This window comes from Schistocerca cancellata, chromosome 1 (assembly GCF_023864275.1).
Source record: "Schistocerca cancellata isolate TAMUIC-IGC-003103 chromosome 1, iqSchCanc2.1, whole genome shotgun sequence".
NCBI classification, from domain to species: domain Eukaryota; kingdom Metazoa; phylum Arthropoda; class Insecta; order Orthoptera; family Acrididae; genus Schistocerca; species Schistocerca cancellata.
The window spans coordinates 924,259,205-924,280,727 of NC_064626.1; the positions used below are offsets into that span (position 1 = coordinate 924,259,205).

Here is a 21,523-nt window from a genome sequence, read left to right on the forward strand (position 1 = left end):
GCTCCGTCCCTGCCGCAGCCGCAGTGGTCCGCAACCCTACGATGACCATCACAGTGCACGCCCCACACCGAACCCAGGGTTATTGTTCGGTTCGGCCGCCGGTGGACCCCCCCGCCCGCCCAGGGAACGTCTCACACCAGCCAAGTGTAACCCCTTTGTTTGCGTGGTAGACTAATGGTGGTGTACGCGTATGTGGAGAACTTGTTTGCGCAGCAATCGCCGACATAGTGTAGCTGAAGCGGAATAAGGGGAACCAGCCCGCATTTGCCGAGGCAGATGGAAAACCGCCTAAAACCCATCCACAGACGGCTCATCGGACCTCGACACATACGTGCCGGGGACTGGCGCTTCTTCCCACCCGGAAAGCCGTGCGTTAGACCGCACGGCCAATCGGGCGGGCCCAGAGAAACTAAGTTTTCACTTAATTCACCTGCTATATTCAGAAAGTGCTTGTTTGTATCTGACTTATCTGGGGTGGGGGGTGGGGGTGGGGGTGGGGAAGGGGGGGGGGACTTTTTAGTATGCATTGACTTTATAGCCTTGGCCTTGCACTGTTGGCCAGATACTTACTTCATGTATGATCATATGGTTCTGATTCTAACCTGACAATTAGTAATTCTATTTGCATAACACGTGCTTCTTGCCTTTCCAAACACTTAACAGTAGTCAGAATGAGATTTTCACTCTGCAGCAGAGTGTGCGCTGATATGAAACTTCCTGGCAGATTAAAACTGTGTGCCCGACCGAGACTCGAACTCAGGACCTTTGCCTTTCGCGGGCAAGGTTCGCAGGAGAGCTTCTGTAAAGTTTGGAAGGTAGGAGACGAGGTACTGGCAGAAGTAAAGCTGTGATTACCGGTCGTGAGTCGTGCTTCGGTAGCTCAGTCGGTAGAGCACTTGCCCGCGAAAGGCAAAGGTCCCGAGTTCGAGTCTCGGTCGGGCACACAGTTTTAATCTGCCAGGAAGTTTCACTTAACAGTAGTGGTTGTAATGGGCTACTGCAGTTTGATTGATGCTATTTCTAACATTTTGATGTAATTCCCACTTCTACTACTAATCAGCCATCCAAATCTGCAGTTCTGACAATGAAGGATAAGGCCAATCTACTGCAATTAAGATGCTTCAGTAATTCATGTTCTTTGATAACATTAAAAACAAAATTACACTCTCATTGCAGAAAAAACTTTCAAAACAAATAGAGAATCACCATTTACATCATAATTGTTAACACTGTTTTCACACTGCATATGACAATAACAAACAAGTACAAGACAATGTTCCAGCAACTTTGTATTTCAGATAACAATGATTGATTGATTTTTTTTGGCAGTTTGAGAACATTTTTAAATTTCTCATTACCACTAAATTATGAGGATGCGAGTGACTGAAGCATATTTTCAGTACTTATTTCACCCACCACCTTTAGAGTACCGTTTCCAGAATTTTTTCACATCATCATGTCCCACTCTTGTGACAATAATAGTCCTTCTTGCAGTACTACTCCATATTAACACTCCTAACTCTTGTGCGTGATCACGCACCACTTCATAATCTGCTTGGGAAAGAAACTGGCTGTAAAGTACACCCTCTGTGTAACTGAAACGATTCCGCTCATTCTCCCACAATTTTATCTGATCAACAATTGTAGGAGGAAGTGTTGGCGGTCCTGCTGCAATCATGCGAGGGTGGGCATGCAACCTAAGAAATCCAATTATCTGATCAGCTGTGATGCCTGAACGTAAAGCCTGACGGACTGAGTCTCGAGTCAGTATGCCCACAGCCAAATTTGGGAACCTGTAAACACAGAAGCAATGTTTCATTCAGTGCACATTAAGCAATGTAGAAATGCTGAATGAATCCAATACATTAAAACTAACAATATAGGTAAACAGCAAGAAAGGTAATGTGACAATATATTGTATCCAATTATAAAACCCTTACAACTGATTATTTTGTATTCCTTTAGAATCACTCTTGTACAATTGTATCTCCTGTTAGCACCTGAATTACCTGAATAACAGACTGCATTACTACCGGGGCTTTTTTGTGTTGTTGTTGAAGTCTTCAGTCCTGACTCTGGTTTGATGCAAATCTCCATGCTACTCTATCCTGTGCAAGCTTCTTCACATCTCCAAGTAACTACTGCACCTTACATCCTTCTGAATCTGCTTAGCGTATTCATCGCTTGGTCTCCCTCTTATGATTTTTACCGTCCGCACTCCCCTCCAATACCAAATTGGTGGCCCCCTTCATGCTTCATAACATGTCCTACCACCCGATCACTTCTTCTAGTCAAATTGTGCCACAGATTCCTCTTCTCCCCAATTCTATTCAATATCTCCTCATTATTTTACATGATCTATACATCTAATCTTCAGCATTCTTCTGTACCACCACATTTCGAAAGCTTCTATTCTCTTAACTCCCATACAAGGCTACACTCCATAGAAATACTTTCAAAAATCACTTCCTGACACTGAAATCTATACTTGATGTTAACAAATTTCCCTTCTTCAGAAACTCTTTTCTTGCCATTGCCAGTCTACATTTTATATCCTCTCTACTTCGACCATCATCATTTATTTTGCTCCCTAAATAGCAAAATTCATCTACTACTTTAAGTGTCTAATTTCCTAATCTAATTCCCTCAGCATCGCCTGATTTAATTCGACTACATTCCATTATCCTCATTTTGCTTTTGTAGATGTCCATTCCGTACAGCTGCTCTTCCAAGTCCTTTGCTGTCTCTGATACAATTACAATGTCATCAGTGAACCTCCATGGATTTTAATTCCTACTCCAAATTTTTCTTTTGTTTCCTTTAATGCTTGCTCAATATGTTGATTGAATAACATCTGGGATAGGCTACAACCCTGTCTCACTCCCTTCCCAACCACTGCTTCCCTTTCACGTCCCTCGACTCTTACAACAGACATCTGGTTTCTGTACAAATTGTAAGTAGCCTTTCACTCCCTGTATTTGATCCCTGAAACCTTCAGAATTTGAAAGAGAGTATTCCAGTCAACATTATCGAATGCTTTCCCTAACTCTACAAATGCGAGAAACTTAGGTTTGCCTTTTCTTAATCTACCTTCTAAGATAAGTCGTAGGTCAGTACTGCCTCACGTGTTCCGACATTTATACAGAATCCAAACTGATCTTCCACTAGGTTGGCTTCTACCAGTTTTTCCATTCACCTGTAAAGAATTCATATCTGTATTTTGCAGGTGTGGCTAATCAACCTGCCTTCTTTGGGATTGGAATTATTATATTCTTCTTGAAGTCTGACGGTATTTCACCTGGCTCATATATCTCGCACACCAGATGGTTGAGTTTTGTCAGGGCTGGCTCTCCCAAGGGTTTCAGTGGTTCTAATGGAATGTTGTCTACTCCCGTGACCTCGAGTACTCTGTCAAATTCTTAAAGCAGTATCATATCCCATTTAGTTTTCACTTACATCCTCTTCCATTTCAATAATATTGCTCAAGTACACTGCCCTTGTATAGACCCTCTATATACTCATTCCACCTTTCCACTTTCCCTTATATGCGTAGAAATGGCTTTCCATCTGAGCTCTTGATACTCATAAAAGTGGTTCTCTTTTCTCCAAAGGTCTCTTTAATTTTCCTGTAGGCCCCTAGTGATATAAGCCTCTACTTTCTTACATTTGTCCTCTAGCCATCCCTGCTCAGCCATTTTGCACTTCCTGTTGATCTCTTTTTTGAGATGTTTGTATTACTTTTTGCCTGCTTCATTTACTGCATTTAAATATGTCTGCTTGTGTCTGTATATGTGTGGATGGATATGTGTGTGTGTGCGAGTGTATACCCATCCTTTTTTCCCCCTAAGGTAAGTCTTTCCGCTCCCGGGACTGGAATGACTCCTTACCCTCTCCCTTAAAACCCACATCCTTTCGTCTTTCCCTCTCCTTCCCTCTTTCCTGATGAGGCAACAGTCTGTTGCGAAAGCTTGGATTTTGTGTGTATGTTTGTGTTCGTTTGTGTGTCTGTCGACCTGCCAGCACTTTCATTTGGTAAGTCACATCATCTTTGTTTTTAGGTATATTTTTCCTTCGTGGAATGTTTCCTTCTATTATAACCATATATATATATATATATATATATATATATATATATATATATATATATATATATATATATATATATATATATATATATATATATATATATATATAAAAAGAAAGATGATGAGACTTACCAAACAAAAGCGCTGGCAGGTCGATAGACACACAAACAAACACAAACATACACACAAAATTCTAGCTTTCGCAACCAACGGTTGCCTCGTCAACGTGGAATGTTTCCCTCATACTAGAGGGAAACATTACACGTGGGAAAAATATATTTAAAAAGAAAGATGATGAGACTTACCAAACAAAAGCGCTAGCAGGTCGATAGACACACAAACAAACACAAACATACACACAAAATTCTAGCTTTCGCAACCAACGGTTGCCTCGTCAGGAAAGAGAGAAGGAGAGGGAAAGACAAAAGGATATGGGTTTTAAGGGAAAGGGTAAGGAGTCATTCCAATCCCGGGAACGGAAAGACTTACCTTAGGGGGTAAAAAGGACAGGTATACACTCGCACACAAACACACACACACACACACACACACATCCTTTACAAATGTCTGCTTGTGTCTATGTATATGCGGATGGATATGTGTGTGTGTGCGCGAGTGTATACCTCTCCTTTTTACCCCCTAAGGTAAGTCTTTCCGCTCCCGGGATTGGATGACTCCTTACCCTTTCCCTTAAAACCCACATCCTTTCGTCTTTCCCTCTCCTTCCCTCTTTCCTGACGAGGCAACCGTTGGTTGCGAAAGCTAGAATTTTGTGTGTATGTTTGTGTTTGTTTGTGTGTCTATCGACCTGCCAGCGCTTTTGTTTGGTAAGTCTCATCATCTTTCTTTTTAAATATATATATATATATATATATATATATATATATATATATATATATATATAAACAAAGATGATGTGACTTACCAAATGAAAGTGCTGGCAGGTCGACAGACACACAAACGAACACAAACATACACATAAAATTCAAGCTTTCGCAACAAACTGTTGCCTCATCAGGAAAGAGGGAAGGAGAGGGAAAGACGAAAGGATGTGGGTTTTAAGGGAGAGGGTAAGGAGTCATTCCAATCCCGGGAGCGGAAAGACTTACCTTAGGGGGAAAAAGGGACGGGTATACACTCGCACACTCACACATATCCATCCGCATATACACAGACACAAGCAGACATTTGTAAAGGCAAAGAGTTTGGGCAGAGATGTCAGTCGAGGCGGAAGTACAGAGGCAAAGATGTTGTTGAAAGATAGGTGAGGTATGAGCGGCGGCAAATTGAAATTAGAAATTAGCGGAGATTGAGGCCTGGCGGATAGCGAGAAGAGAGGATATGCTGAAGGGCAAGTTCCCATCTCCGGAGTTCTGACAGGTTGGTGTTAGTGGGAAGTATCCAGATAACCCGGACAGTGTAACACTGTGCCAAGATGTGCTGGCCGTGCACCAAGGCATGTTTAGCCACAGGGTGATCCTCGTTACCAACAAACACTGTCTGCCTGTGTCCATTCATGCGAATGGACAGTTTGTTGCTGGTCATTCCCACATAGAAGGCTTCACAGTGTAGGCAGGTCAGTTGGTAAATCACGTGGGTGCTTTCACACGTGGCTCTGCCTTTGATCGTGTACACCTTCCGGGTTACAGGACTGGAGTAGGTGGTGGTGGGAGGGTGCATGGGACAGGTTTTACACCGGGGGCGGTTACAAGGGTAGGAGCCAGAGGGTAGGGAAGGTGGTTTGGGGATTTCATAGGGATGAACTAAGAGGTTACGAAGGTTAGGTGGACGGCAGAAAGACACTCTAGGTGGAGTGGGGAGGATTTCATGAAGGATGGATCTCATTTCAGGGCACGATTTGAGGAAGTCGTATCCCTGCTGGAGAGCCACATTCAGAATCTGATCCAGTCCCGGAAAGTATCCTGTCACAAGTGGGGCACTTTTGGGGTTCTTCTGTGGGAGGTTCCGGGTTTGAGGAGATGAGGAAGTGGCTCTGGTTATTTGCTTCTGTACCAGGTCGGGAGGGTAGTTACGGGATGCGAAAGCTGTTTTCAGGTTGTTGGTGTAATGGTTCAAGGATTCCGGACTGGAGCAGATTCGTTTGCCACGAAGACCTAGGCTGTAGGGAAGGGACCGTTTGATGTGGAATGGGTGGCAGCTGTCATAATGGAGGTACTGTTGCTTGTTGGTGGGTTTGATGTGGACGGACGTGTGAAGCTGGCCATTGGACAGGTGGAGGTCAACGTCAAGGAAAGTGGCATGGGATTTAGAGTAGGACCAGGTGAATCTGATGGAACCAAAGGAGTTGAGGTTGGAGAGGAAATTCTGGAGTTCTTCTTCACTGTGAGTCCAGATCATGAAACTGTCATCAATAAATCTGTACCAAACTTTGGGTTGGCAGGCCTGGGTAGCCAAGAAGGCTTCCTCTAAGCGACCCATGAATAGGTTGGCGTATGAGGGGGCCATCCTGGTACCAATGGCTGTTCCCTTTAATTGTTGGTATGTCTGGCCTTCGAAAGTGAAGAAGTTGTGGGTCAGGATGATGCTGGCTAAAGTAATGAGGAAAGAGGTTTTAGGTAGGGTGGCAGGTGATTGGCGTGAAAGGAAGTGCTCCATCGCAGCGAGGCCCTGGACATGCGGAATATCTGTGTATAAGGAAGTGGCATCAATGGTTACAAGGATGGTTTCCGGGGGTAACAGACTTGGTAGGGATTCCAGGCGTTCAAGAAAGTGGTTGGTGTCTTTGATGAAGGATGGGAGACTGCATGTAATGGGTTGAAGGTTTTGATCTATGTAGGCAGAGATACGTTCCGTGGGGGCTTGGTAACCAGCTACAATGGGACGGCCGGGATGATTGGGTTTGTGAATTTTAGGGGGAAGGTAGAAGGTAGGGGTGCGGGGTGTTGGTGGGGTCAGGAGGTTGATGGAGTCAGGTGAAAGGTTTTGTAGGGGGCCTAAGGTTCTGAGGATTCCTTGAAGCTCCGCCTGGACATCAGGAATGGGATTACCTTGGCAAACTTTGTAAGTAATGTTGTCTGAAAGCTGACGCAGTCCCTCAGCCACATACTCCCGACGATCAAGTACCACAGTCGTGGAACCTTTGTCCGCCGGAAGAATGACGATGGATTGGTCAGCCTTCAGATCACGGATAGCCTGGGCTTCAGCAGTGGTGATGTTGGGAGTAGGATTAAGGTTTTTTAAGAAGGATTGAGAGGCAAGGCTGGAAGTCAGAAATTCCTGGAAGGTTAGGAGAGGGTGATTTTGAGGAAGAGGAGGTGGGTCCCGCTGTGACGGAGGACGGAACTGTTCCAGGCAGGGTTCAATTTGGATAGTGTCTTGGGGAGTTGGATCATTAGGAGTAGGATTAGGATCATTTTTCTTCGTGGCAAAGTGATATTTCCAGCAGAGAGTACGGGTGTAGGACAGTAAATCTTTGACGAGGGCCGTTTGGTTAAATCTGGGAGTGGGGCTGAAGGTGAGGCCTTTGGATAGGACAGAGGTTTCGGATTGGGAGAGAGGTTTGGAGGAAAGGTTAACTACTGAATTAGGGTGTTGTGGTTCCAGATTGTGTAGATTGGAATTTTGATGTTTTGGAGGGAGTGGAGCTGGAAGTGGGAGATTGAGTAGATGGGAGAGACTGGGTTTGTGTGCAATGAGAGGAGGTTGAGGTTTGCTGGAAAGGTTGTGAAGGGTGAGTGAGTTGCCTTTCCGGAGGTGGGAAACCAGGAGATTGGATAGTTTTTTAAGGTGGAGGGTGGCATGCAGTTCTAATTTGCGGTTGGCCTGTAGAAGGATGCTCTGAACAGCCGGTGTGGACGTGGGAGAGGAAAGATTGAGGACTTTTATTAACGATAGGAGTTGACGGGTGTGTTGATTGGCTGAGTGGATGTGTAGGTGAAGGATTAGGTGGGTGAGGGCAATGGATTTTTCAGTTTGGAATTGGTATAGGGACTGATGGAAAGAAGGGTTGCAGCCAGAGATGGGAACTTTAAGTGTGAGGCCTTTGGGGGTGATGCCAAATGTCAGACAAGCCTGAGAAAATAAAATATGTGAGCGTAATCTGGCTAGGGTGAAGGCATGTTTGTGGAGGGAATGTAAATAAAACTTAATGGGGTGTTGTGAGGGTGACATGGTACTAGAAGGTGGAAAGTGTAACATGGCTGAAATGAAAATGAAAATAAATATAAAAATATATGGGGAGAGATAAAGGTGAACTAGAAAGCAAATGGAGATCTGGTGTGAAAAAAGGCGAAAAAGTGTTGGTTAGAGCTGGACTATGTTGATCCTGTGGTGAACTTGTGTAGGTAGATAACGATGTGCATAAAGGTTAGGTGGTTGTGTTGCCGCCAAAACACGTTAAAGGGTGGAGAAATTCGGGAAAATTTCGAAAAAACTACATGAGGATGTATTAAAAGGAGTGGTTTGGTGGTGGCAGATTATGGAAATGAGGCTAACAATTGCCTGATGGAGAAATAATGACGTTAAAACCTGTGGGAAGCGGCTAAAAATGATCGGTGATGTGAGAAAAACGGAAATGAAATAAAGCAAAAGTTATTAAAACTAGCCGAAAAAGTTGTTTAATAGCTGAAAGGAACTGTTTGTGAACTAGAAACGGTGGATTTTATAGCAGCGGTAGTGTTGAAAGTGGAAAAAATTTTTTTTTGGTTATGGTTTGAAAGTGGGTTACGTATTATTGAGTATATATCGGCGGGATAAAGTTGTATAGTGGATTACGGTAAAAAGGAGAAGGTGAATACAGAGTGAAACTACTGGCAAAAACAGAAGGAGGAAATAAGATGACAGAAAAGACTTCGAAACGTAACAGTGACAATAACAAACGTAATTGTCGGGTTCAAATTAATGATATGAATATAATAGAGGGAAACATTCCACGTGGGAAAAATATATCTAAAAACAAAGATGATGAGACTTACCACACAAAAGCGCTGGCAGGTCGATAGACACACAAACAAACACAAACATACACACAAAATTCAAGATTTCGCAACAAACGGTTGCTTCGTCAGGAAAGAGGGAAGGAGAGGGAAAGACGAAAGGATGTGGGTTTGAAGGGAGAGGGTAAGGAGTCACTCCAATCCCGGGAGCGGAAAGACTTACCTTAGGGGGAAAAAAGGACAGGTATACACTCGCACACACACACATATCCATCCGCATATACACAGACACAATCAGACATTTGTAAAGGCAAAGAGTTTGGGCAGAGATGTCGTACGCCAACCTATTCATGGGTCGCTTAGAGGAAGCCTTCTTGGCTACCCAGGCCTGCCAACCCAAAGTTTGGTACAGATTTATTGATGACAGTTTCATGATCTGGACTCACAGTGAAGAAGAACTCCAGAATTTCCTCTCCAACCTCAACTCCTTTGGTTCCATCAGATTCACCTGGTCCTACTCTAAATCCCATGCCACTTTCCTTGACGTTGACCTCCACCTGTCCAATGGCCAGCTTCACACGTCCGTCCACATCAAACCCACCAACAAGCAACAGTACCTCCATTATGACAGCTGCCACCCATTCCACATCAAACGGTCCCTTCCCTACAGCCTAGGTCTTCGTGGCAAACGAATCTGCTCCAGTCCGGAATCCTTGAACCATTACACCAACAACCTGAAAACAGCTTTCACATCCCGTAACTACCCTCCCGACCTGGTACAGAAGCAAATAACCAGAGCCACTTCCTCATCTCCTCAAACCCGGAACCTTCCACAGAAGAACCCCAAAAGTGCCCCACTTGTGACAGGATACTTTCCGGGACTGGATCAGATTCTGAATGTGGCTCTCCAGCAGGGATACGACTTCCTCAAATCGTGCCCTGAAATGAGATCCATCCTTCATGAAATCCTCCCCACTCCACCTAGAGTGTCTTTCTGCCGTCCACCTAACCTTCGTAACCTCTTAGTTCATCCCTATGAAATCCCCAAACCACCTTCCCTACCCTCTGGCTCCTACCCTTGTAACCGCCCCCGGTGTAAAACCTGTCCCATGCACCCTCCCACCACCACCTACTCCAGTCCTGTAACCCGGAAGGTGTACACGATCAAAGGCAGAGCCACGTGTGAAAGCACCCACGTGATTTACCAACTGACCTGCCTACACTGTGAAGCCTTCTATGTGGGAATGACCAGCAACAAACTGTCCATTCGCATGAATGGACACAGGCAGACAGTGTTTGTTGGTAACGAGGATCACCCTGTGGCTAAACATGCCTTGGTGCACGGCCAGCACATCTTGGCACAGTGTTACACTGTCCGGGTTATCTGGATACTTCCCACTAACACCAACCTGTCAGAACTCCGGAGATGGGAACTTGCCCTTCAGCATATCCTCTCTTCTCGCTATCCGCCAGGCCTCAATCTCCGCTAATTTCTAATTTCAATTTGCCGCCGCTCATACCTCACCTATCTTTCAACAACATCTTTGCCTCTGTACTTCCGCCTCGACTGACATCTCTGCCCAAACTCTTTGCCTTTACAAATGTCTGCTTGTGTCTGTGTATATGCGGATGGATATGTGTGAGTGTATACCCGTGCCTTTTCCCCCCTAAGGTAAGTCTTTCCGCTCCCGGGATTGGAATGACTCCTTACCCTCTCCCTTAAAACCCACATCCTTTCGTCTTTCCCTCTCCTTCCCTCTTTCCTGACGAAGCAACCGTTTGTTTTTATATATATATATATATATATATATATATATATATATATATATATATAAACGGTTGCTTCGTCAGGAAAGAGGGAAGGAGAGGGAAAGACGAAAGGATATATATATATATATATAATAGAAGGAAGAGATCCATCCTTCATGAAATCCTCCCCACTCCACCAAGAGTGTCTTTCCGCCGTCCACCGAACCTTCGTAACCTCTTAGTACATCCCTATGAAATCCCCAAACCACCTTCCCTACCCTCTGGCTCCTACCCTTGTAACCGCCCCCGGTGTAAAACCTGTCCCATGCACCCTCCCACCACCACCTACTCCAGTCCTGTAACCCGGAAGGTGTACACAATCAAAGGCAGAGCTACGTGTGAAAGCACCCACGTGATCTACCAACTGACCTGCCTACACTGTGATGCATTCTATGTGGGAATGACCAGCAACAAACTGTCCATTCGCATGAATGGACACAGGCAGACAGTGTTTGTTGGTAATGAGGATCACCCTGTGGCTAAACATGCCTTGGTGCACGACCAGCACATCTTGGCGCAGTGTTACACCGTCCGGGTTATCTGGATACTTCCTATTAACACCAACCTATCCGAACTCCGGAGATGGGAACTTGCTCTTCAACATATCCTCTCTTCCCGTTATCCACCAGGCCTCAATCTCCGCTAATTTCAAGTTGCCGCCACTCATACCTCACCTGTCATTCAACAACATCTTTGCCTCTGCACTTCTGCCTCGACAGACATCTCTGCCCAAACTCTTTGTCTTTAAATATGTCTGCTTGTGTCTGTATATGTGTGGATGGATATGTGTGTGTGTGCGAGTGTATACCTGTCCTTTTTTCCCCATAAGGTAAGTCTTTCCGCTCCCGGGACTGGAATGACTCCTTACCCTCTCCCTTAAAACCCACATCCTTTCGTCTTTCCCTCTCCTTCCCTCTTTCCTGATGAGGCAACAGTTTGTTGCGAAAGCTTGAATTTTGTGTGTATGTTTGTGTTCGTTTGTGTGTCTGTCGACCTGCCAGCACTTTCATTTGGTAAGTCACATCATCTTTGTTTTTAGGTATATATATATATATATATATATATATATATATATAAAAAGATGTGTGACTTACCAAATGAAAGTGCTGGCAGTCGACAGACACACAAACTAACACAAACATACACACAAAATTCAAGCTTTCGCAACAAACTGTTGCCTCATCAGGAAAGAGGGATTTTTCCTTCGTGGAATGTTTCCTTCTATTATAACCATATATATATATATATATAAACAAAGATGATGTGACTTACCAAATGAAAGTTTTGGCAGGTCGACAGACACACAAACGAACACAAACATACACACAAAATTCAAGCTTTCGCAACAAACTGTTGCCTCATCAGGAAAGAGGGAAGGAGAGGGAAAGACGAAAGGATGTGGGTTTTAAGGGAGAGGGTAAGGAGTCATTCCAATCCCAGGAGCGGAAAGACTTACCTTAGGGGGAAAAAAGGACAGGTATACACTCGCGCGCGCACACACACACATACACACACACATCCATCCGCACATACACAGACACAAGCAGACAATGTGTGTGTGTGTGTGTGTGTGTGTGTGTGTGTGTGTGTGTGTGTGTGTGTGTGTCGCTGTGTAAGACGCATGACCTTGAAGCGGACTTAGCCGCTGAGCGAGGCAGGGGGGGAAGTGGAGTTGCTCGATTGTGTGAGAGAGAGCGCAACACGGGCTCTAGTATTACTTAGCCCGTGTTGCTGGAAAATCAAAAGTCACGTGACCGCGCTATCTTATCGGGACTTCCGGCGCTTGGCGCTGGGGTCTCGGCGCACAGGCAGCAGCATGTTCAGTCGACTCGAGGCAGCCGCACGGAGCACACAGCCATGCCGTACCGTTGTAGAAGATATGCAAGGAGGAGCAGAATGCCTGTGTACATGACTGTTATCAGTTTTGATGAGACACCAAACCCAGTGTCTCAACAGGAGATACTTAGTGGGCCAATAACCTTTGTTGGCTGTAAGATTAATTTCTCTTGTACAACAAATGAAGTTGTACCAGGGAATTCATGGATGACTATTGCTGTAGTGAGGGGTAATGAAAAGCCTGTAGCAGGATTGGAGGCTTACTATGACAGAGACCTTATCTCTTATAGAACATTTGCAAGTGGAGTTGTAGCCGACAGGAATTATGGTACTTGTGTTGTGACAACAGACAAGCCTTTCTCATTGTATACAAGGAACAGAAGAAGAATTAATGCAAATAAGAGATCCTGATGAGGCAACAGTTTGTTGCGAAAGCTTGAATTTTGTGTGTATGTTTGTGTTCGTTTGTGTGTCTGTCGACCTGCCAGCACTTTCATTTGGTAAGTCACATCATCTTTGTTTTTAGGTATATTTTTCCTATGTGGAATGTTTCCTTCTATTAACCACTCTATCTTTAGATATGACACTTGCAACTCCATGAGACCTCCTTAGATACCATTCTCGAAATGAAAGGAGTTTAATTGACATTTTCATGGATATGTTATGCCCTCCAGAATATTTCTGCAGGAGGCAAAATATTCAGTATTGCTGATAGGCACAATTACAAGAAGAAGTACACAACATTATCATAGTTTTTTTGGAACTATTAGTTACTTCTACGGAGTGAGAGGGGGGCTGGGAAAGGTTAGAAAGAGGCAAAGTGATTGACTCTTATTTTATCCTCTTTCCCTATGTATCCTTCTCTACTCCCTGAGAAATGTAACAACAGTTTCAAAAGCTAGGATAATATAATTTACTTTTGTGTGTGTTATTCAGTATTAGCAAATATTACACTTTCTGAAGGTAAATAGTGAGTGCCAATTATATCTTATAATTAAATATTTTCTTGACTAAACTTTCTTTTTGATACACAGTAATCTGAGCAAAATGTGATAAATTAATAGAACTTGAAAAAGAACTTTTATTTCAAAATATAACAACTTGTTCATATAATAATTTTTATTTCTTATTTACTAGCCTGACACAGATCTTAAATATTAAAAAAATTCCATGTGTCAAAATAATACCTGTATAAAAGTTCACAAAAGAGGCCAACAAGTGCCACTTGTAAATTGGAACTGGTGTATGCATATACACGATAATTTGTTTCAACAACGATGTAGCCTTCAGCCGCAGCCTCTGTCAATATCTTGCTTTGGCCAGATGCGAGATTGAGTGCCAATCGCGTTGGATAGAATCGACCAGCTTTTCGCTGCAACATATTACATTTAAATACTACTAATACATAACAATGTCAATCTAAAACATAATGTAAATATTAACTGCATAAATATAATAAAAACACACTTATTTAAGTTGGAACGTCATGGAATCAGTGCAAAAACTAGTGTTTCCTTTCACATCTAGAAAACTGGAAGCAAGAAATTGTCCTTTGCTGTCAACAAACAGAGAACAAATTTCGATCTGAATAGAGTGGTATAAATTAGTGGACACAACATAATATAATCAAGATTTCCAACACAATTTGGACATCAAACTAGGTTAGTTGGGAAAACTGAATGCTTTGGACAGGGAAATAAAAGTGCATTAATGAGTACTTGCAGATACAGTATACAGAGTGATACAAAAGTCATGTCTCACACGACAAATATGGTATTAGCGGAGATAGTGAAAACTACAACAAGAGCGATGCCCCCCCCCCCTCCCCCACCACCACCACCACCCCAGCCTCACACAGCCAAAATTATTAGTTGCATGCAGTGTGTAGTACCACAAGGCCAGTTGTCTGTAGGAAATGTATTAATGTAGTGTATTAACAGGGCATCAATTAACACAGCTGTGTGGTCTCACGCTGTTCTGGAGTGTAGTGGCTTGTACAGCAATGTACACACATCAGGAGAAGATGGTAATCGTTCTAATCCATGTGGCAAGCATGATTCAACAGGAAGCAGCAACAGAATGACTGGTCATTTAATGGAACGGTTCAGCGTTGATGACAAGACATTCTGGAAGATCTCGCACACCAACAGCGGATATGCAATCGGTAGTCGTACTAGCTAAGGTGATACTGAGTCCAACTCTGTCAACAAGGAACGAGGCACAGGACTGCGGCATCAGCTGAGTCTCATTGTCCAGGATACTGTCCTCTATAATCATGTCCATGCATATCAAAACCATTATGTGTAAGAACTCGATGATGATCATACTGACAGGCAGGTGCAGTTCTGTGAATGGTTTGAAGAAAGGTGCAAACAGCAACAGAACTTTGAAGCTGACATTGTCTTTTGCCAGTTTCCACCTGTACAGGAGGGTGAAAAGACATGATGCAATCCAGTGGGCAAATGACGATCCTAGTGTTACTGTCAAGGCAGTGAGACTAACACTATGTTACATGTGTGGTGTGGTATACTTGGAGATGTCCTCATTGGTCCCATATTTTTTAACAGCACAAACATGATGCATGCTACATACATCATCCTGAAGTAACGTTAATGCTCTATTTGGACAATCTGCCTCATGGACAGAGATGTAGGTTTTCCTCCCAGCAATACGGCGCACCTTCACACTTTGGACAAAGCGTCTGCCAACTCCTGGGTGAGGTTTTTCCTGAGTGTTAGACTGGCAGACGGAGTCTGGTGGAATGGTCGACTAGGTAACCAGACCTGATGCCACTTTTCCCTTTGGGGCACCGCAAGTCTACAGTGTTCACCAATATACCACGAGCATTTATTAACCTGCAGGAGAATATCACCTGTACAGAAATCCCAAGAGTGACATTAAGGTCTGCATCCAGCAGTGTCCATCATCATTTTCAGGTGCATTGTCTGCATGATGGCAGTTAGTTTGAACACCAGCATTAGATGTAACTGCAGACAACTGATCAAGGATTGCGGTTGTAATGTACTGTCAAGTTTCAGATGATAAAATTCTCTTCTTGTTCAGGGTTTCTTAGTTTTGGTAAGGTATACATTTACAATTTTTAAAAAGTAACTTTGATTCTGTTCTTAAAATCTTTTTTAACATACTTCATATGCTGTTCATAGGATATCCTTTCTGTGGCAATAACGATACCATCATTTGCACAGTTTATTACAATGCTGATCTATTTTCATGTTATACTTTCCTAATTCCTCTGGAAAAAAGTACATGCGAAACTTTTATCAATCCCCAAACAACAATTCTTCGGTTGCTCATAACTTCAGTTGCTGAGACACTACTAGTCTCTCTTAAATAAGAAACTTCATTCTGAGGGAAAAACTTTACAAAATGCCTTTACTTTAAATGAGATATCACTGGTATTTAAATCTTTCTAATAAGGTATAGTCTGATGCTCCAAATTCCTTGCAATCTACTTAGCCACTTGAAATGAAATGGGTTTAATATATACACTGCCAACAAACACAGCAAAGCATGCAGATGATATCGTCAGATGACAATATAACTTGGTTCACGTATACCATCAAAGTCTTTAGCATTAATGATTAGCATTACAATTCTCTGCAACAAATAGAATGGACACCAGAGCACATTAGTTTTGTTTGTGTTTACTATTGTTACCAGGCCTTTTAGGGTTTATAACAAGCGCAAATGGCATCAAAAGTTGAGTACTTTGGATACACAGATGCTGTGTATTCATGTGAGACAGCATTATCAGAACTGACCTAACCTAATACGTTTGAAAGGGGGGCTCAATGTCTGGCTGATCAAATCGTGCTATATCTATTTTTGTAGGGCATTCAGATGTGATAGTGGCCTGATTGTGGTATTATGCACCAAGCACATCGTAACCCCTTTACTTCTGTGCCTGTCATCTGAGAACAAGTGTTGGACTCCCTGCAACATTCTTTGTTGTTCTATACACTGCTCGGAGATTAGCAGCAGCTGGACTTGCAAGTTACCATCCCATGCATATACTGTTGTTAACACGACAACATAAACATTGTTGTTTGGAGCGATGCCATGACCAATAAGGACAGAATGCTGATGAATGGCATTTCATTATGTTCAGTGATCAATTGCAGTTCTGCACTAATCCCCTCCACTCCCCCAGATGACCAGCATCAGCGTGTATTGGTGATCTGGCTTGTATTGATTGAGGGAATTCCGATGGCACAACAGTACGACATGGACATCGTACGACCTCTTGTGTTACCTATTCTGTGACAATGCTCGCCGACGCCCGATGCATGCCTCTATGAGCTGTCTGCAAGGTGTTGAGGTACTCTTGTGGACACCAAGATCCCCAAATCTGCCACCAATAGAACGTCTAGGACCAGCTCTGATGTCAACTGCACCCCAGTGCCAGTATCCATGATATCGAGGTACAGTTAAAACAGTTTGGGGCCTAACAGCTTTGTTATTCTCTTCCAAACTGAATCCGGGCATGCATCCAGATCAGAGGGGTGGAAGCGTCATATTGAATAGTAGACTCATACGGCGAAGTTCTTTGTAAATTTGTCTTGATTTTATAACAAACGAAAGACATCACACATTTTTTTAACTCATGAATTTTCATTTCGTTTCCGCTTCTGTTTATCAGGAAGTATAATTCCATGGATAAGTTATTGTTGTGGTCCTCAGTTCCGAAGACCGGTTTGATGCAGGTCTCGATGCAACTCTATCCTGTGTAAGACTCTTCATCTTCCGAGCAATTACTGCAACCTACATCCTTCTGAATCTGCTTCTGTATTCATCTCTTGGTCTCCCTCTATGATTTTTACCTCCCCATTCTTCCCAACAGTACCAAAATGGGGGAGCCTTTGATGTCTCAGAATGTGTCCTATCAACTGATCTCATCTCTTAGTCAGGTTGTGTCCCATCTCCTAGTCACATTGTGTCACAAATTTCTCTGTTCCCCAGTTCTGATCAGTACCTCCTCATTAGTTACATGATCTTCCCAGCCAATCTTTGGCATTCTTCAGTACCATCCAATTCAAAAGCATCTATTCTCCTCTTGTCTCCACTCTTTACCACCTGTGTGTCATTTCCATACAGGGCTATACTCCATCCAAATACTTCCAGGAAAGACTTCCAGACACTTAAATCTATACTTGATGTTAAAAAATTTCATTTTTCAGAAGTGCTGTTCTTGTCATTGCCCATCCACATTTTATATCCTCTCTACTTTGGCCATTGTCAGTTGTTTTGCTGCCCAAATAGTAAAACTCATCTACTATTTTAAGTGTCTCATTTCCTAATGTAATTCCCTCAGCATCACCTCATTTAATTAAAGTACATGAAATTATCTTCATTTTGCTTCTGTTGATCTCCATCTTGCATCCTCCTTTCAAGACACTGTCCATCTGTTCACTTGGTCTTCCGTGTCCTTTGCTGTCTCTGGCAGAATTTTTATTTCTCCTTCCTGGTCTTTAATTGCTATTCCAAATTTTTCTTTTGTTTCCTTTAATGCTTGTTCAATGTACAGATTGAATAACTTCAGGGCCTGTCCCACTCCCTTCTCACCTATTGCTTCCCTTTCATGCCCCTCCACCCTTACAAGTTGTAAATAGCCTTTTGCTTCCTGTATTTTATCCCTGCTACCCTCATAATTACAAAGAAAGTATTTAAGTCAGTATTGTCAAAAGCTTTCTCTAGGTCTATAAATGCTATAAATGTAGGTTTGCCTCTCATTAACCTATCTTCTATGAGAAGTCATAGGGTCAGTACTGCCTTGCGTGTTCCTACATCTCTTCAGAATCCAAACTGATCTTCCCCGAGGTCGGCTTCTATCAGTTTTTCCATTCTTCTGTACAGAATTCATGTTAGTATTTTGCAACCACGACTTATTAAAATGACAGTACAATGATATTCACACTTGTCAGCACCTGCTTTCTTTGAAAATGGAATTATTATATTCTTCTTGAAGTCTGAGGGTATTTCACCTGTCTTGTACGTCTTGCTCACCAGATGAAAGAGTTTTGTCATGACTGGCTCTCCCAAGGTTATCAGTAATTCTAATTCAATATTGTCTACTCCAGGGGCCTTGTTTTGACTTAAGACCTTTCAGAGCTTTGTCAGTTTCTTCTCACAGTATCATTTCTCCCATCTCATCGATGTTCTCTTTCTTTTCTATAACATTGCCCTCAACTACATCTCACTTGTGCAGACCCTCTATATATGTACTTCTTCCACCCTTCAGATTTCTTTGCTTATGATTGGTTTTCCACCTGAGCTCTTGATATTCATACAGGTGGTTCTCTTTTCTCCAAAAGTCTCTTTCATTTTCCTGTAGGCAGTATCTATCTTGCTTCTAAATCTAGCCATTCCTGCTTAGCCATTTTGCACTTCCTGTCAATCAGATTTTTATATGTTTGTATTTGCTTTTGCCTGATTTATTTACTGTGGTTTTATATTTTCTCCTTTCATCAATTAAATTCAATATCTCCTGTGTTACCCAAGGATTTCTACTAGCCTCTGTCTGTTTACCTACTTGATCCTCTGCTGGCTTCACTATTTCATCAATCAAAGCTATCCATTCTTCTTCTACTGTACTCCTTTCCTCTTTTCTTGTCAACAGTTTCCTAGTGCTCCCTCTGAAACTCTCAACAACTTCTGATTCTTTCAATTTATCAAGGTCCTATCTCTTTAATTTCCCATCTTTTTGCAGTTTCTTCAGTTCATAAACAATAAATTGTGGTCAGAGTCTACGTCTGCCCCTGAATATGTTTTACAATTTACAATCTGGTTCCGAAATCTGTATCTTGCCATTATATAAAATCTGAAACTATCTGGTGTCTCCTAGTGAATACAACCTTCTTTGACGGTTCTTAAGCCAAGCGTTAGCAATGATTAAATTATGCTATGTGCAAAATTCTACCAGGCGGTTCCCCTTTCATTCCTTTCCCCAAGTCCGTATTCACCTACTATGTTTCCTTCTCTTCCTTTTCCTACTATCAAATTCCTGTCCCCATGACTATTAAATTCTCACCTCATTTAACTATCTGAATAATTTCTTTTTCTCAACACACATTTCCTCAATCTCTTCATCTGCTGTGCTGATTCGCATATAAACTTTCACTATTGTGGTGGATGTGGGCTCATGTCTATCTTGGCTACAATAATGTGTTCACCACACTGTTCATAGCAGCTTACCTGTGTTCTAATTTTCTTATTCATTATTAAACCTACTCCCAATTCAGCCTTATTTGATTTTGTATTTATAATCCTGTGTTCACAGGGTAACAGGCCCAAGATGTAGAGATGGTGGGAGAAACCATTTGCGCCACCAGAAATTCATACAGACAGTTTTGTCAGTGGAAAAGCAAAAGCCATTGGCAAAGTTCCAGGAGTGAAGATGATCAAAACAGCACTGAAGATGCCACTCAGTGAGACAGGTCCATGGAGAACTGCAATAGATGGCAAAATCATCGACAAAAAGGAAGCCGCAGATGCCCGGTGGGAGACAGGCTATGATATGGTTAATGGTGATAGCAAAGAGGACGACACTCAGGATGGAACCCTGAGGCACACCATTTGCCTGAATAAAGGTGTCCGACAAAGCAGAACCCACACGCACCTTGATAACTCAGTCTTGTAAAAATGCCTGAAGAAAACAGGGCAGGCGCCCACGGAAGCTCCACATATAAAGAGTGCAGAGGATACCAGTTCTCCAGCAGATGTCGTAGGTGTTCTCCAGGGTTTGGCAGGTGACTACTTAAGTCATGTGTTACCTTTTCCCATCATGCTTCACCATGTGACGAAGCAAGCTGGGATAATTTTAATTCCCCACTTGTTTTGCCACGTGACTCCTTAAATTCGTTTTGTTGCTTTAAACTAATTATCATTAACATATGTGAATATAATCTGCATTTCCATAAAAGAGAAAGATTGGCCCCAGTTTTAAAGTAAATAACACCAGATCTAATTTTGTGCATAGTTTTATGCATGTAATTGATTTTCTAATTTATTTTGACTATTCGCAGTTAGTATCTTTTGTTATAGGGTGAAATCAGTAATTGTTTCGTAACTTAAATTCTACTGTTGACATATAAACAAGTATAAATTCTGTAAAAATTGTAAACATTTGAAAGATGAAGTACTAGTAATCTTAAAGTATCTATTTAGCTTTATTCAAAAACATGTTAGCAAAACCAGCCCTTCATTAATTCCAAAGTAATTAATAGTTTTGTCAACAGTATTGCTTATGTAACTATATTTGTTAATTTCATGATCTAAACAAATAATTTGGCTTAGCGCTTGTAGTAGAAGGAACTGTTAAAAAGATGTAGTTTTTTGATGTATTCAGTTCTTTTAATGAGTTAAGTTTTAATTGTAATTTCTGTAAATGTAATTTTAAACAATGTGTAGTTTCAGTACCGATTATTTTGATACTATATAAGGGCCAGATTTTTGGTCACGAGACAGTCAGTCCATGGCTGAGTTTCAGACGAGTAATGTGTGCTGTTTAGAACAACAACAACAATGCTTCAACTTAACAGTAATAACTGTTAAACAATTAGGCTGTGTGTAAAAACAGTGACAATGTCTGCTCCATGTACCTGACTGTTCTTCAAGAACTGTGAACTGTGTGGTTATGTTTTTACTGCTCGTAGATGTTCAACAGGAAACTATTGTAGCAGTATGTGGAGTTTCGCCTGCTAACAATTAATGAGGTTTATCGAATGTTAAATAATAGTGCACTGGCCATGTAACTGTGTAATATTCGGGGTTGTGCAAAGTGATAATTAAAGTACTGTGAAACACAACGGTGCACCTGTTGGCTACATGATTTACAGTAGTGTGTGTCAGAATCCACAATCCATTTTTCAGCCAGTGTAG

General features: G+C 42.3%; 1 protein-coding gene across 1 annotated transcript in view; it reads right to left on the minus strand.

Annotated features, from left to right (window-relative positions):
• Positions 1-974: 974 nt before the first annotated feature.
• Positions 975-21,523, minus strand: part of LOC126191444 (general transcription factor IIH subunit 4) — a 136,457-nt gene continuing 115,908 nt past the window's right edge. The window contains exons 7-8 of the mRNA XM_049932326.1: positions 13,813-13,997; positions 975-1,793 (exon numbers count right to left, since the gene is read on the minus strand). Coding sequence (XP_049788283.1) covers positions 1,409-1,793; positions 13,813-13,997 — 570 coding nt within the window. The 3' untranslated portion in view covers positions 975-1,408. The remainder of the gene's footprint in view (positions 1,794-13,812; positions 13,998-21,523) is intronic.